General features: G+C 40.9%; 1 protein-coding gene across 7 annotated transcripts in view; it reads left to right on the top strand.

Annotated features, from left to right (window-relative positions):
* The window catches only part of astn1 (astrotactin 1), a 294,106-nt gene that overhangs the window by 27,782 nt on the left and 248,450 nt on the right, over nt 1–17,874 (top strand). For 4 of the 7 annotated variants that reach the window (XM_053882621.1, XM_053882619.1, XM_053882617.1 and 1 more), the window contains exons 2-5: nt 1,475–1,656; nt 10,010–10,266; nt 10,478–10,620; nt 12,882–13,031. In XM_053882621.1, coding sequence (XP_053738596.1) covers nt 1,475–1,656; nt 10,010–10,266; nt 10,478–10,620; nt 12,882–13,031 — 732 coding nt within the window. The remainder of the gene's footprint in view (nt 1–1,474; nt 1,657–10,009; nt 10,267–10,477; nt 10,621–12,881; nt 13,032–17,874) is intronic. The other 3 variants (XM_053882623.1, XM_053882620.1, XM_053882618.1) reach the window with 1 other exon arrangement.

The following is a 17,874-nucleotide window of genomic DNA, read 5'->3' as shown; positions in this document are numbered from 1 at the left end:
CAGTGTCCTAGTCTTGCGTACCATAGCAACATAAACAATCCAGATTTTCGGACTCAAAGGGTCCTTCGACACAGTCCTTCTACTGTACCTCTATGCCAGCTTGAACCCGCCCACTGGTGAATTTAGGAAGACTGTCAATCCTTGTGTCGGCTTTATACTTTCATGGGACAGTGGTGACGAAATGGTTTGTTGGTGTTCACTTGTTATTGTTTGAGGGTTGCTGAATATCATCGCTATGGTTTTGACAACTTGACAAAAATACAGCGTATTCTGTTTGCTTCAATGTAGGGGTCAAGTCTATTATCTTTTGTCTGTGAAAAATAATGTGGCCTTTTTGCCCTCTGCCGAAAACATTTCCACTAAATTTCCCTCTTGCCATCTGGGCATCATTATGTTGTACTTATTCAATTAACCGTGACTCCAAGACGTTTACCCTTTCAACTGTGTGTCTCGTAAATGTTTAAGGGTCTTTCTCTGTCCTAATGTGACAGAGATGCCATTTCATTTATTGTCCTTTTTCATTTAAACGCATCGTTTATCACACGTTAAATGCATCCTCTGAACAGAAGTTATTCATGAGAGTAAAACAATAATAAGCAATGTGTTGGCCTACCACCTTCTCCGCCTTCTCCACCTTTTGTTTTTGAGGTTACCTGATGTATGATTGGAGGAGAGGAAACTGAGCAAAACAGGCTCTGCAGAACACGATGAAACATGTTTGGGGTGGCTGCATCTTTCATGCAGGATTAAGATACATGTATGACTATAAAGTGAACAACCTTGTAAGTGCCAGAAATTCTCTGTCTGGGAGCTTAATGGACCTGCAAGACAAAGGCAGAGTTCAATCGACAGTCCAGGTTGCTCTCTCTGTGATCTCTGTTCCAATTTGTGTCTTCTGCTCGGTATATGTTCTTCATGACTTATCAGCATGGTACGTCCTTGCTCGTCTTCACACTTGCATAACACAAAACAGCCCATAATGCTTCGCCATGCATTTATAATGTGCTTCATTTTCAGCCACGTGCCGTGTGTGTCACTAATATTTCAATCCGCCAAGAGTGAGATGTGCTGTGTAAGGACAGTGGGAGTGCAAAAGCAGTCATCCGTTTGCCGCCATAAAAATCACTGTTTGCTCATCTATAAAGTTCAACAATTTGCTCTGCACTTATGAAAGTGCTGGTCACCAAATGAGACTTGCAGGGTTGAAGAGGAGCATTTCTGCTGCCAGTTCTTCCCATTTTAGTTGCCTCTAGAAGAAAAATCAGACTACAAAACACAATACATGACATCCATAAGCCATTGCTAGCATTAGTACTTCATACCTGTGATGACTGAATAACTGATTTTCTTAGAGCAATAATATAGATATGTGCGGCATTTCCCAACAATCAAATGGGAACATTTCAAAATGGTTATTCAGTTAATTCAGCAGCAGCATAGCTCCTAATAAATCTCTGTTTTGTCTGTTTGTCAGAGATCTCTGGGAATTCAGAGGACATCCCTCTGGTGCGCTGGAGGCAACAGTGGCTGGAAAATGGCACTCTGCTCTTCCACATCCATCACCAGGATGGCGGCCTTAACCTTCCTGAACCGACCGAAGATCCAGCGGACAGTGCAGCCAAAGAAGAGATGCGCATCCTCCACATTTCCGTCATGGTAAAACGATCAGTCCCTACGTCCTAACTCACTACCATAGGATGCTTTTCAAGACGACAAACGACAGTGGATGCGTGTGTGCCAGCGCGTGTGTGTGTTGCTACAAACCCCTTGAGCCTGAAATGTTATTCACAACAAGTAACACAGAACACAAAAGCGTTGTGATAAAACACGTCCTCTTGTTTTGGTCTCGTTGTACATTCCAAATGAAACAGCTGACTTCACAGCTTTACCAGAGGCAGCAGGGTTCTAAGCAGATGATAAATCCTGCTGATGTCAGCCATGGAACAATAGTTATTCTGTTGTAAAGAAATTTACATGATTGCTTTCTCAAAGCATTCAGAAAACCGCCACCTTACCTGAATTGGTAATGTTTAGCATGGTGTTCGAGCAAGCTAGGATCGGGGTTCCAGTCTGTCAATGTGAAGATGGAGTTTTTCTTCTTCTATTTCCTCTTTGAAGTGAACGTTTGATCTCTGGCTGAGTTTGTAATTCCACTCCAATGGTTGGCCTGTCAGTGCATAAAAAAAAAAAACGCTATTCACTACACAAATTAACAAAGGGTAATCCTTTGCAGACGTCCTGAAGGATGCTTTTGATGTGATGGGAAAACATGTTCAGGTGTCAGGGTGTAGTCTCTGCTGCACACAAATCCTTGTCTCCATGTTTTTCTTTACCATCCATGACCACAAGTGATCCTTTACCACTATTTTCAGCACATCGTCACTCACAATGTGTCCCAATAGCGACTATCTTAAAGTTGCCTGCACCCTTTGTTGACGCCAAAATCACCTTTCTGCGTTGCTTTTTGTTGAAGCTTATTCCGCATTGCACAGCGTCATAGGGATGCGATCATCTGCTTAACTCCACTGAAACACTTATGTGTCAACATGCAGCATGGAAGACGGACTACGGTGTCTAGATTTAATGCAAAAGTCTCTTGAAGAGAGTTGCTCTTCAACGCTTTGGTAGTGAGGATGGGTTCCAATTAGAGCTGAGCAATATGGACAAAATTTCATATTTGCTTGCCGGATATCTCAATGCCGAGGCCATGTAGGTCAACTAAGGTCAGTTGACACGTGGTGATGACGTCAACAAACAAAAGCGTTGACCTTGAAGTTTAGTCTTTCTCTCTGAACTGTGGAGTCTGCCTTTCAGTCCTTGACCCACATGCGCAGTAGTGCTGATCAGCTTCAGTGAAGTGACAAACACAGTGACGGAACGGTCACAGTTGGAGCAATCAATCCGGCCAACAGTGCAACTTCGAATGAAGTTGATATTCCTCTAACTTGACCACAACCCCTCTCCTGCATGGACACTGTTTCTTTAAATAAACTTCGGAAAATGGATGATGTAATTGTTTAAGATGATGGAACTGGTTTGTTGTGCTGCTTTGCCACACTGCCATTTTTGCAAGGCACGACCTGCACAAAACTTTGCACTGCTTTGTGTGCATGCCTTTTAAGAAAAAAAAAATCTCGTGTTATGGAGGACGACTTTTTATGGCCACTTAATCAGGTGAACGTGCAGAATCTGCAATCATGTTCATGCTCTGCAGCAGTCGCGTTCACATCTGCCTCGCCTCTACATTGCAGGATGAGCAGGTGAAGATTTTATACCGTTGTTTTTGTGATGATAGTGTTGTGAATGTTTTCAATTTTTCATGTTGTGATGTAGATACGATGATATATTGTTCAGCCATACTTCTAATTTCGGTTTCCCACTAGCTGGCCACTTCCAGCCACACACTCCACGCCCATGGCTCCAATGGAGGAGGGCGGGTGTCATTCACAACTCGATCTAATAAAACCTCGGTTTGCGATGGCCTCATTATATATATATATATATATATATATATATATAGCACCAAACCAAGTGTTTCAAAATATCTTGGTGTTTCCCTTGAACCTGCTGTTACCAATAAAATGCCAGTGACATTGCACAGGCAGAGAAACCTTTTTTTTTAAAGTAACAAATTTGCCTGCTGAATGTAGTTTTCGGCATGCCTGCACTGTATCAAACCTTATCGTCTCCGTCTGCTGAGAAGGAAATGAATCCTTAGATTCCTTGGCTTCCCCTTCGCCTGAGGAAATGTATATTTATTAGATCGTAGATATGACACACCCATTCCCTGCGCCCTTATTCAGCCCAAAGACGTTACAATCGCACTTTGATGGATGATATGTATTTTCAGTCATTGAAAGCATATTACAGCAGCATACACAAATGATTAGTCAGCGTGCAAGGCCTTTTGCCAGCAGCTACTCACACTGAAAAGAGTCATTGACATCCGGTGAATGTCAACAACCTTGGAATAATGACGAATAACTGACCTTGACTATCCTATATGTGTTTTGCATACATTAGCAAGCATCACATTTTCCTCCTGGTCGTGCAGACCTGAGCGCCGTCTACATTTTAATGTGAGAATAAATTGCCCGGTGACGTCGCATGCAGTTTACGACAGTAGCATAATTTTTGTCTTGTCTTATCCTCACTCTGAGTTCTGTTTTAGCTACCTTTCATTGAGTTGCTGTAAGAGAAGACTTAGTGTCCATATTTAAAGCAGACCGTGACAACAGATGGGAGTGGTGTTGCTGTGGCGCTGCCTGTGGCCCTCTGCGTCTTGTGCTTAGCTGGAGGTCCTGACCAATGAATCCACAATTTGTGTTACTTGTTGAGCTCCAGGTGGATTCACACTGTTCTTGAAACAGGATTGCAAGCCGTATGTTAGATGCTTGAATATCATATTTCACAAGTTTGTTTATATATATATATCCATCCCTCCATTACATCTCCTTAAATTGACTTGTTTCACTCGAGGTTCTGCATATCACAGCTCAGTTGCTACGGCCAGGAGGCAGAAGTTGTCAGTTGCTATCCACCATGCCCACCATAAGACTTATTATGCCTAATGGACAGTCAGCGGGTCCTGCAGTTTACAATCTTGAACCTCAACCAGTTTTATCTTGGGGCCGATCTGACAGTGGAATTACGTTAATGGACTCTCACCACAGTGTAACCCATTTCAAATTAAGCTGCATCATAAACTGGAGTCTTTTTTGGTACTTCTGAATGCAATTCCTTGTACGTGGCATATTTGATGCATCTTCTCATGATCTCACAAACATGTCTAACATATTTAATTCCAAATATCTGTGCTTTATTGGGTTGAGTGTGTCGTCCTTCACTTTGAGCTGTCCACACGCAGTTTTCTAAAGGAATTTTTTATGTCCCACAAGGTGACCAGTGTGTCCTCTTCTAGCCATGGCTGGCTATCCATAATAGATGACTAACCTTGTGTGTGTATGGCTGTACAAATACCAGGTGCTTTCAGACACTCTCAACGAGAATGCACAATGGTTACACATGAATTTATTGTGAGACTCATCTATTTCATTTACGTCAGGCCAATTATTCAATAAAGCCTGAGAATTACTCTTCTTTAGACTTGTTGTTTGCAACGACTCACAATTGAATGAAATATAAATCAATATTTTCAATTTTCAATTTCCCAATGTGTCTTTGCTTCAGGCTCCGGAAAGCAGTACATTTAGCTCAGCCTTAAGTTCTTGCATGAGATGTCACAGTATACTGTGTTTGTGCTACCTCCAACAGACATATTTCTTATGAGTTTATTATTTTGGGTTGCAAACAACAAGCCAGTGTCCTTCACCTTGCACATCCTCCCTAGTCACACCGATCCTCTCCATGTCAATGTTTACCAGAGCCATGAACGCCATTAGTTGTCCCCCTCTCCTTTTACATATTCATCCCCAACTTTCTTCTTCCAGCTTGTTCCCTGACTGTCCATTCACCGTGTCGAAGCCATGGCCTCCATTGTTTTGTCTCCAAACTTCTACACGTTAGCTTTCCCTCTGCTCTACCAGCTATACTAATCTTGTTCTTTGGAGTCAAAGCCTGTCTGTCTACATCTCTGTTTCTTCTAACTCTGCTTCCTGTCTGTTTTAGCAGAGCTGTCGTGCCCGGACTTACTGCTGCCAAAAAAAAAAACCCAAAAAACATTTTGCCAAGCTAATTTAATTTAAATGTCTTAAGTTTTATTTATTTTCCTCAATACTAAACTAAGATATTTTAGATATAAATAAGTAAAGAAAGAATGTGACAGGTGTTACATGGAGAGCATTTTGTTGGCAGACTCAATTTTTATTGCCTCGTTGGTTTGGACTCCACCAAAGATCTTGGATTTTATTGCGGGTGTGACTTGTATTTTCTTTTAAATTAGTACAGTATGTTCGCATACAGTCAATGGCAAATTATTATCTTAGCCACTTTTGTTTGTGTATTTTGACAAAATAATTGAATTTCTCCTCACATGAAGGGAGTGAGTCAGTGTCGGGCACCTGTTTGCCAGACAAAACGGACATTGGAAACAGATATTGAAAGCAATGTGTTGGTCATGGTTTTGACTAAGAATGAATAACTCAGGCCATATATATTCTGCCCTTTGTGTTTAATTACTGCACAGAAATGTTTTCCACAACCGCCGCTGGTGATCTCCTATATTTTTACCCCACACAGCCCGCGGGTACACACCGTCCATCAGGCTTACATGGGGATCGTTATTGTGACACGGCTCACTTGTAGGGACATTGAGATTCATGTGGGGACCCTCCTGAATGCGTTGTTGACAGCATTGATCGTATAAACCTTAAATCAATGTGACCCTGGCCACTTGTAAAGCAGTTTCCTCTTCTGGGCCCTGGAAGAGTCCAGAGCATGTCGCTGTGTGTAACACTCTGGAGAATTAAAAAAAAAAAAAAATGGTCTACTAGACAAATCAATAAATGCCTCTTTTCATATTGAGCATATTTGTTTCTAATAAACTAAATAAAAAACAGTTTTGTTTATACCTATGAAGTGTTGAATGAAGCCTGATGGTGGTCTAGCTCAGATGTTTCTTTAAATATTCAATGGTATCTGCCAAAATGAAAGCGTTTGATGCTAACCTTTGCAGAAAAGCTCTTTTGTCTCTGCTACCAGAACATCTTGTTCAACTGTATATTACTTACATTATGTGGGTAAAATCAATTTCAGCACGTCACGGGGTCACGTCATGGATTTAACCCCAATAAGACTTCAGGGACAGACCGGTCAATAGCTGTGTCACTTTTTGCATGTAGATGGGTGAATTACTGTCCACCAGTCTTGGTCCCTCACCTCCTCAAATGAAGCTGATACGGTTGTGGCTCTTCACTTTAAGTCTGTAAATCACAGGAAGAAAATGCATATGGTTTGCCTCCCACACTATTTGGACCTCTCTCATTTCCAATCCCAATTTCATGGCAAAACTGCTGACATGAAAATGTTCCATTAGGAGGACACTTTGCGACGTGCTTTGGGGGTTACATTGGTGTGCCACTTAAACAAGATGTTTTCCATGCAATCTGGTGAAGGATATAACGTTGAAGAGAATTGCCGTTGCTCTTATGTCAACTAGCTTTTTTCGGAATGAACTTATGGCCAAGTAAAAACCAAAGTGCAGTTTACTCCTTATCTCTTTTACAGACAACTCGTAAGTTTTAGTGATTAAAAAGAAAACCCTCAAGCTAAAATGATGGGAGTGGAAGGAGTGCTTTTAGACAGATGCAGTCATCAAATATTACAGTACTCCACCTCACTGTATATCCTCTTGTTATCTCATGAAAGTCAGGCAATTGCAATCTGCCTGTCTTTTTACATCTTAATGCTTCGCAAGTGACAGATTGATAGCTGCACTTTAATCCCATGCCTTCTCCGTCAAGCTTGAGGAAGGCCATGCCACTGCTCATTTTTCCTCGACATATACGACAGCACTAGACGAGAGCAGCTGCCATTTGAACCTCATTCTGGTCCATTAGTCGGTGTATTGTGGTGTGTAAAGAAGTTGCATGCGCCGATGTGTGCTTGGTGCTTGCTTTTATTGGCTCGATCGTGGACGACACATTTGCCATCCCTTTAGAAAAGTAAAAGCAAAATGGAGTCTTTAAATTTCTAAAAGCTTTTTTAGTTTGAAGGGAACACCAATGGCCATGTGGGTAGAAACGATTGCCCCCCAGCCTAAAAACTGGTGGGACCACCCTTAGGAGCGATGACTGCAAGAAACTGCAATAACTGTCGGTTTTAACTTCGGAAACTTGAGACTTTAACTGTGCTGTGCGGGAGTTTTGCAGAACTGTTGTTATTCAGCCACATTGGACGGGGTTTCACGCATGACCCACCGCTTGAAGGTCGCACCACTGCTTCTCAATAGGATTCAGGTCAAGACTTTAACAAGGCCACTCCAAAGTCTTCATTTGATTTCTCCCCAGCCATTCAGAGGTGGACTTGCTGCTGTGTTTTTCAGTTATTGTCCTGTTGCAGACGTTCGCTCCAGCTTGAGGTCAGAAACTGACATTCTTATTTTATTTATTTTCATTTATTTACAATAAATAGTGAAGTGGTGAATAAAGAGCCAAGTGTTTCAGAGTCACAAAGATGAACTAAGTCTCCATACTATATCACGTCGGCTTCTGACAAGCAGCTAATTCAAATACAATTTTGCTTTATATGAATAAGAGCAGCTGAAACTCTCATTTTCAGACTAAATCTTTCATAAAGGATATTATGCAAATGACTAATTAAAATCCACATTTCATAACTCATGCATACCTTTTCATATCCATTCTCCGTTGACAGACGTGCACTAGTTCTAATTAAATTTGTTTTTTCCCTTTTTTCTTAATCAGTTTGTCTCTCTGAAACTTTCTAATGGATGTTTTCCTCTGAATAATTCACACTTGTAAGCCTTCTGCTAAGTTGCTCTGAAACATCATAATGACTGCATTTTTTATTTATTTATCCATGCTCCATTTTGCTTTGTTTTCCTTTTCTTCAATATGTTCCTTCCTTTAGTTATACACTTTTAATGCTTTAAGGCAGAGGTGGGCAGTTGAAATTCTGAAACGGCCCCGTTATAAACTGTGACTGTTGTGAGGGACCAATACGACAAAAGAAAGGCGGCGATGAAGAAATGAACCATAGAAAGTTCAATGGAATCAAGGATATTAAGAAGTATATATGTGGCATGAACCCTATTAATAATCATTTTACATGCATGTTATTTGAATATAAATCATCATAAAACTATGAACCAAACATCGAAGATGAAAAGGGAGTTTATTTCAAAATGTATTTTGAATTTTATTTCAACAAATTTTTGGGGAAATACTAAAATGACAAACGAAAAACAGAAACAAACATTTAGTCATGAATGTGTTGTATTTACTGTTGAACAAGTACTGGCTAAAAACAGAAACACGACAAAAGTACTTATCAGTTGTATAGTTTTAGTCTGACCTCATGAGACAAAGAGCCGCATGTGGCTCAGGCTGCACTTTGCCCAGGTCTGCTTTAAGGTAATGCCATTTTGTTCTGACTTGTGCTTGCACTATTTTATGGGCATTCTAGTTCAGTTCACTGAGTTTTGTTTGTCTCTTGATTCATATTTTATTAACTTCATATCTCTTGGATGAGCTGCTCATATGTTCTTCTGTTGGTCTCCTGACAAATACATTTTTGTGTTATTATGACATTTCAAACTGCTTTGTGATCTGTTAAAATGCAGCAGTGATCGTGATTGCATGGTCTCTCACATGTCTTACTACATTTAAATTTTATATGAAAAATTGCCATTTGGATGGAGGGAGTTGGCTGCCTGCCACCTTGTCTTTCTCTGAGAAAATGTGGACTTCTGTTCTCCCTTTGCACACGCCACACTGTGAGCTTTTGACTCGCCTTGACTTTGATCCGCATCCCGATTCAGCTCTCACCTTCTCCCTTTGACTTCCCGACCACCATCCTTTCCCCAGCTCTCTGTTTTCTGTCTGTATGTTTCTGTCCCCCATCTTGAGACGTGTCCTTAGGGCAGCTCGAACACCCTTCATCTGCCAAACTTCTTTCCACTTCAAGTCTTCTTACCATTGTGTCTGTCTGTTCCTGTTTATTCCAAATGCCTCAAGAAATCAGAGAGATGATGAGCTAAATAAAAGCAGCCATGTGACCCAAGCCAGACTAAATTTCAATGCCATTTGCCTCTTAACTTTTGCTGTGATAAAACACTGTGATATTCACGTTATATACATGAGTTGGTTGTTTTTGGAGATGGCCAAAAAGTGTGATGTGGCACAACAAAGTGCTCATCACCATTTGCACATGATGTCAGCTGAAGACCTGTAATGCTCAATAGTTTGTTGCAAAATGTGTTTCTGCAGGGATGAACAGCTCCTGCCAGGTCATGGTTCTCAGTTGGAGAAGAGTTCAATGTCGTGTCTGTCTGTTTCACGTCCCCTGACTTCAAGTCTTCTCCCCCCAGGGTGGCATGATTGCCCTTCTGCTTTCAATCCTGTGCCTGGTCCTCATCCTGTACACTCGGAGACGCTGGTGTAAACGCCGCCGTGTGCCGCAGCCCCAGAAGAGCGCCAGCGCTGAGGCAGCCAATGAAATTCACTACATCCCGTCTGTGCTGATGGGTGGACAGGCCAGAGAGAGCCTGAGGAATTCCCGGGGTCAAGGCCCCAACTCAAGTGGAACCCTCAGCATTCGGGAGACGCCGATTCTGGATGGGTACAAGTATTAAAACAGATGTGGTCGATGTAGCCACACAGCAGTATTACATTTTACTACAAAAGAAAAAAAGAGATTTTGAAAAAGTTAACAATGTATGTGTGAAATATATCAATATATTTTTAAGTTTATTTATTACCATATAGTATAATGCTTTTATTTATTCATTTAATTTAGATAAGCCTGACTGATTAAATCTCTTCCCCCTTGCCTTCAGGTACGAGTATGACATCGCAGACCTTCGTCACCATCTGCAGCGGGAGTGCATGAATGGAGGGGAGGAGTTTGCCAGCCAAGTGGGTCGCACGCTGGACTCCCTCCAGGGCTGTAATGACAAAAACAATATTGACCTCACACCTGGTGAGTGGACTGATGCGTAAACAGCCGTGTCAGCGTTTAGCTCCGTCGCCGACCCTTTGTAGACAGACATCCTGAGCAAGTTGCTGGTCAATAATCCCATAAAAACACATGCAGAGAAATATATATTGATTATACAGTATCCATTGTGTCTTCCATCAGAACTATGGTAACCACCAAAGCAATGAAACCTGAGCATCTTCAGCTCTGCCACTTCTGCCTTTGCCTCTCGTCTTGTCTGGTGTCACTGTCCCTTGTGTCAGGTCTCACTACTGTCCTATAGTGCTTTCCTATCACCATCGCTGCTGCTCATCTGTCACAGATCACGCCTGACAGTGGACAGCTTCTCAACATTACTTTGATTTTTATCTCTCTTGGCATGTACAGTGCCTTCTGTGGCCATGCACTTGACTAGCTTTATCCCCCCTGACTAAAGCATATGATAATGTGAGGTACCAACCCTTAGGTTCAACACTAGCCTTGCCTGCTGTAGTTCTTCTTGTACGTGGCGCTTTGCCCACAGTGTCAGGATGTGCTGCAGAAGGCGAAGCATGGATGTAATGCAGACTCCTGCATCTCCCTTGGAGGCCAAAGTCCATTTGAATATAGTCGCTAACTGATGCCTCGGCAGTGAGAATGTGTTGCGTTCTGGTAGCACACAGGCGACATCTCTTATTGACAAAGGATATCCGCAAATAAGTCCCTTCACTAAGTATTCTTATTTAATCTAGAAAGGGCCGTAAAAAAGTTTACACTGACGTGTGAGAGCACAATAACAAGCTGCTTTGGAATGCCCAACTCATTAGGTATGAATACTGAACATTAATGTTTTGCCCTGCATATTCACGTCAGTAGTTAGTGTGCATGTATTTAAGTCAGCAACAGTGTGAAATCTCCCATCATTAGGCCCTTTTTGTTACTAGGCAACGGATTCTTCTTGATGGATAGAATTGGCTTCTGAGTTAGTACCTCTTAACAAGCCAAATATCAAACCCTCGCTTGGCTCTAATGACCAATAAATACCTTTCCTCTTGGTGAGGTAAAGGTCATACTTGTGGCTATTGTCAGATAATTACCATCTTATGTTCATCTTAAATGTACTGTAATACTAAATGTTACACCGTGGTTGGCGCTACAGTCAATCTTTGTCACCTCTTAATATAAAACCTCAATATTTTATTTTATAAATAGGAATTAATGCAATGCCTTCTGCAAAATAAAGGCTTAAAGTTCATAGTGCGTTGCTAATAATTGGAGGAAGAAGTGTTGTCATGTATGTATACACGACATTATTTTTAAATGCTTCAGCCGAATCCTTTTTCTTTCTTAAACATACCCGCTAAAACAAACAAACAAACAAACAAAAAAAAACATCTGGTTGATGTGCTGACAGGACAGGTAGTAGAAAAGTTGAAAAAGTAATATTGCTGTGATTTGTACTATAATGCTGTTTTTCACTTTACTTGAACAATTTCAAATGACCTTGTGTTCATTGTCATTGAATCAATACATTTTCATAATTTGATACTGTTCTTTGATCAACTGTTTAATCTGCCGTGTATTCAAGAAATGGCTAGTGAGTAAGCCATGCAGTTCTCCTGCCACATGGTACGGGGCACTCGCGAATATAGACATTCCTCAGCTCAGTTTTTCCATGGGGAGTATTTGTACGATCATTTTGTCCGTCAAAGGTCAGCTATGACTTAGTTTTTTTGGGAACCCTGAGGGCTCCTTTTGCTTTGTGATGTGTTTGTCTCTCCTCCAAAGCCCCCTGGTGTGAAAAAATGAACTTTCGTCACTTGTATTATATACCTCTTCAAGGTGGCAAAATAGATCGGTGACCAATCGATCAGAGCATCCCAACAGGATAGTCAAATTGTTGGGCTCAGTGTGTGATTTACTTAGTTAGATTAGATTACATTAGATGTCCTTTATTTGTCATGCTGCAAATATTATGGTCATTCCACGTGAAGCAAAAATAAATAAATAGCTGCTAGAGAAAAAAAAGAAAAGAATGAAATGGTCAACTCTCTTCTTGTGACCATTTTTATTTTATGCCGACATTTTGCTGGAGTTCTCCTCAGGTGAATGCCAGAGTGATTTCTCTGGTTATTATCTGGTTATTATGTGCGCACTCGCTTTTAAACCCATCACCACAAGCATTAAACAAGCATCAATTTCCAACTCTCAAATAGTTGCTACCTCTTGCTTTTCCTGCCACTTTTTTGTGTCCTAGCTGCTAATAATTTCCCACTGGTTTGCAGTGAGTGACAACACCAAGCTGGCTCTAATGAACAAATACAAGGACAACATCATCGCCACAAGTCCAATCGACAGCAACCACCAGCAGAACACGCTTCTCCCACACAACACCTCCACTAGCCAACGCAAGCGTCTCTCCAGCAACACCCGCGGTGAGTCACTTTCCCCTGTTGATTTCAGCCTTTAACAGACAAAAGAAAAAGAAAAAAAGCTCTCAGTACTCCGTATTTCCCTGCTGCAAAAGCTGTTTTTCTCCACAGTGATGTCGAGGGCTTGTGGCTTGATTGTTTTCCACAAAACATGCAAGAAGGGCAATTTGTGGTGAAAATAATTTAAAATGAACCTGCACACAGCACTTCCTGATATGCTGTGCTTAATTATGTTGAAGCACAAAGTAAAAATATCGGAATCATAATGGATTTGAAAGAATTTCACGAAAGCAACAGCTCGATTAAGTTGCTGAGTCTGGGTCATGTTCTCACGGTATCCATGCAGTGGTCAGTGGAGCTGTCAGGCAGGTTTCTGAATTAAACTCTGACGTTTCTGAATAAAATTCCGGAGACTGTTTTGTTTTTATTGCAAGAATGTTAGATGAGCATCTAAAGCACACCGGCATGATCTCCAACGAAGCACCATGATGACTGTTTTGTGATGGTAACGTCATCTCCTTCGCTTAAACTAACAAACCAAGCCTTCGGTTCTCCTTACGAGAGCCAACCACTGTGACTTCTCTATTGTATATAATGTTGTCTGACTGTCTTCACTTCTAAGGAGATGTTTGTTTACTTCTGTTGCGTAGCTCAGTGTTTTTCAACCGGGGTGCCGCAACACACTAGTGTGCCATCAGAGAGTGACTGGGAAGTGGTCCAATTTCTCCTAATCTGTCAGACAGAGGTGGGCGATATGATGACAATCGAGAACTATTAGAAGGTGTTGATGTTTTAGCAGTATGAGAAGATTACTTGGATTCAGTCACATTCTTTCCATACTCAATAGGTCTTTGCTGTTGTGTTGCTCCGTTGGTCCATCACTTCCACATACTCGCAGTGAAGAAGCCGGTGGAATCCACAACTTTAAGTTGTTTTCAAACCCGACGTGCCTCTAACTTGACGACACAGCTTCACGCCAAAATGATGTGAATGTTCCTTGTCAGACCTGCGATGCCACAAATGCGACAAAGCTTATAGAGCTAACGGCATCTCACTTCAAAAAAATGTGAAGTGATTTTTAAAAAATAATTAAACAAAAACACTGTTAAGAAGCTCAGGGAAAGAATGTTAAAGATTGGTAATTCCCAAACTAGAATAAAATAATGTAAAAGAGGTTGGGATAAAATCGAACCGGCTATTTTAAAATAAATGTGATATACTATACCCTATTGTCCACCCATTTGTAAACATTTCATACATGTTCTGCAATTCGTTTCTGCCAATATGATGCAGAAACAGTACAGTACTTTTAACTGACCACAATTGTGCTGTAGCAGAGGTTCCTTTGGTGGTGTGCCTCTGGATTTTCTTCAATAAATGAAGTGTGCCGTGGCTTTAAAAAAGGTTGACGTACACTGACGTAGCTGATGCTACGTAGCCACGTATCACTCAGTCCAATCACAGCCAGACTTCAGCATGCAGGCTTAGTCCAAGAAACTGACTGTGCACACGTATCAGTTTACAGAAAACATTGCGTTCACACTGACCCATTTATGTCTGCTGCCAGGACATTCAAAAACTGTAGATGGCAGTGGAACAGGAAGCTGAAACCAACGCTAGCCAATCAGAATACAACAACAACAACAGTGATGCATCCCTTTCACTTTCTTTTCTCTGCCCCTACATAAACTCCAAAAGAGCATTTGTATTTGGAACATGGATAGAGAGTTCGCACCAACAACAATTCTGCTGTAACTCTGAAGGAATTCATTGCGGTTGCATTTTTGACGCAAGTGCAAGTCCTGACGCATACTGTCATGTCTACTGCCTGACTTTGCTCCGTTTAGATGCAAAGGTGAATCTGGTGCTTTTAAAGATCCACACTTAGGCCGGAGTTTGTGAAAAACATAGTTTCCAGAGGCGGATTCTCCATTTGCGAATGAACGAAGGGTGCAAACAAAAGCATATTTGCTTGTTTCTAAAAATAGCCCACTATGTGCCAACAGGGCTTAAGAGAAATTCAAATTTCTCTCCTATAGTCAGACTACGCTGTTTATATTGCATTTATTTATATGCAAGTCGGATCTTAGTCGGACAAATGCAATAATTACTTTTTTTGTCCGGCCTCAGTCATGCACTTTGGAAGTCAATTCGCTTTAAATCTTTGGTTTGTGATGATTGAATATGAAGAAGATTGAATTGAAGATCATGCAAAATTCATTTGGATATATCAACTTTGACCTGTAATATCACAACACAATGGGCAGCATCTAGATTAGATAGATCTAGATAGATGTCTATACTGACCCCCTGGATGTTCTAATATGTTGACCCCAGGTACAGTGCTAAATAGTTTTCTATGTAGAAATTTAGATCAGCCTAAATTACAACAGTGTGGAGGAAACAACAACAAAAAACAAACAGAAAAAAACAATGCAACAAATGTGTGACACAAAGATGTATTGGCAACCAGACGTACTGTATCTAAATGTTGGTGAGGAGGAATTGGTCTTGAATCCTGGGAACAAGCTGTTTTGTCGTCCAAGATTCATTTCACTGAGATGAGACGACTAACAGTGAGCCAGGAACTAGTGTAGTTAAGGTTTTAGTCTTACACAAAAATATTGCATCCAGTTATATCGGTGGTCTTTGAGTGGATCCTCAAAGGGCCAGGGTGGTGCAGGGTTTCAAACTGCGGAAACAAGCAGCACCAGACTGACTCCTAAGGGACGGACTTGAAGACACCTGATTTCTCAATATGACTGCACATTCTAAAGAAAACTCCAAACAAACAACCAAAAAAAACATTATTTTACCTTGCCATCTCCATTTCACGACATACAGTATAAAAAAATATCCCTTTCCAAAATGGATCACAGAGGCAATAAATGCGAGTTGTTCTGCTTTCGTCTTTGGCTGTCAAAGTTTTTAATCACATGCGAATCTCTAATGAATGACAAGTAACGAAAGTAAGTTATTATTGTAAATGAGTTGTGTCAACACTGGTTTAGGGTTTGATAACTGTATCCTTGTTGGTTATTTACCTTTCCATTTGCTTCAGCAAAATTTCAAATGGTGAAGAGGCTCCACGGATAGACATTTTTGAGCTGCATCTTTTTTCTCGCACAGTCAAATTGAATATTATATTCTCTTCAAAACAGAAAACAAACGTCTCACTGCAGCAAACGGATCAATACTCAGCTTCATGTGTCTGTTATCTGAGGTCTTTGCTGCAGAGAGGAAATCATGGAGTCACTGACACGGTTCTCATCATGAGTGACAAGGCAACATTTGAAACGCATCCAAATTGTAGCAATTAATAACAGTGTGGGATATGTTCTCTGCGCAATTACACAAAGTGAAGTTGCACAGGTGGATGTTGTTTGTCTAATTACTGACAAAGCTCCACTGAAACATTTTTCTTTGTGTCGCACAAAATGAACTGCATATTTAATTTATATCCACCATCTTCATCGCATGTTGTTCTCACACTCACCTGCACCTTGATCTGTCGCAAGTGAAAACGCGCTGGCAAAATACTTGCAGGAGGCTATTAGCTAGGAGGGCGTCTGGGCGTCTGCAAAAGATGGAAAAAATGGACGCCGACTGCTTGGCCGCAAGATGCCGCCATATACCAGCATTATCTGGCAGCCTAGCTACGGTCGAGAATCAGGTGTCCATTTTTTTCATGTTTTGCAGGCGCCCAGACGCCCTCCTAGCTAAAAGCGTAACAGAGTCCTGCAGGCAATGAAAAAGGAGAGTGGTGTGGAAGTGACTGTCATTATCAGCATTGTAGTAATAAATAAAGTAAAACACGAAAAAGATGAAGGTGACGTTTTTATAATGTCAATTTGGGAAATTCATCCCCACCTATGCTTTTGGTATGGAATGAATGGCAAAATGGCTAGTTTAAAAACTTACAAAAACTTGGTAAAAGTAGTCAAAGGTTTGAGGTGGATTCTTTTTTTCTCTTAATTGTCGCTCAACTATTTGAAAGCAAGCATTTTTGATCATTTGAAATATGTGAGTAAATGGTGTCCAGTCAAGCCCAGGGATCTATGAGGAGGCTGCAGGGATGGAGGTTCAACTGGCAAGAAACACTGAAACATCTGCTTATTATCTAGATTGTGGGTTCAAGTTGAAGGTAGTTTGCCATAACTATTATAAGCAGAGAAACATAGAATATCTAGAGATACACATAACTGATGGCACTGGAAAATACAACTACATTATTTTTCCTCAAATATTTTTGAGTGCTTGCTAGCAGATGCGTCAGAGTGCACAAAATGGATTACAATGTTTAGTCGGACACCTTGTCTCATCTCTTGGAAGCGTGAGTTATTGTGTGTATGTTGCTCTTATCCTTCAGATGTATTCATGGTATAAAATTCTGGACTCTTTCTGCGAGAAGAATTGACTTCTGTGAGCATTTTTTTCTCTATTGAGCACCATGTTGGTGAGTGCAAGATGAGGAAAACAACACCTAAGCTAACCCTTTTATCAATAATTGAGGGTGAGAACAGAGAAAGGAGTGTGAATGGCCAAAACAAGCAGGTTCTGCTGGCATCTCCAAGCGCCTTTTGGAATATTAAAATAACAAAGAGAGCAAGGGAGAGAGAGGAAGTATATCTTTCTTTTTTGGCCAATCGCTCCAAAACTTTTTGACAAATGGAAGCAGGTGAAAAGGTTAACCTCTTTTTCCAAACAAACGCATCTAATACACAAGAACGCAGTGATCATTTTAATGAGATGGCTAAAGACTGTTCATAACTGCTCCTATAAATAATCTTTTCCAGGTCAATTATGGATCCCATTTACGTGGCTGACGGGTAATAACGCTGTGATT

The sequence above is a fragment of the Synchiropus splendidus genome, chromosome 13, assembly GCF_027744825.2.
Source record: "Synchiropus splendidus isolate RoL2022-P1 chromosome 13, RoL_Sspl_1.0, whole genome shotgun sequence".
NCBI classification, from domain to species: Eukaryota; Metazoa; Chordata; class Actinopteri; order Syngnathiformes; family Callionymidae; genus Synchiropus; species Synchiropus splendidus.
This window is presented reverse-complemented; position numbering and strand designations above follow the sequence as displayed.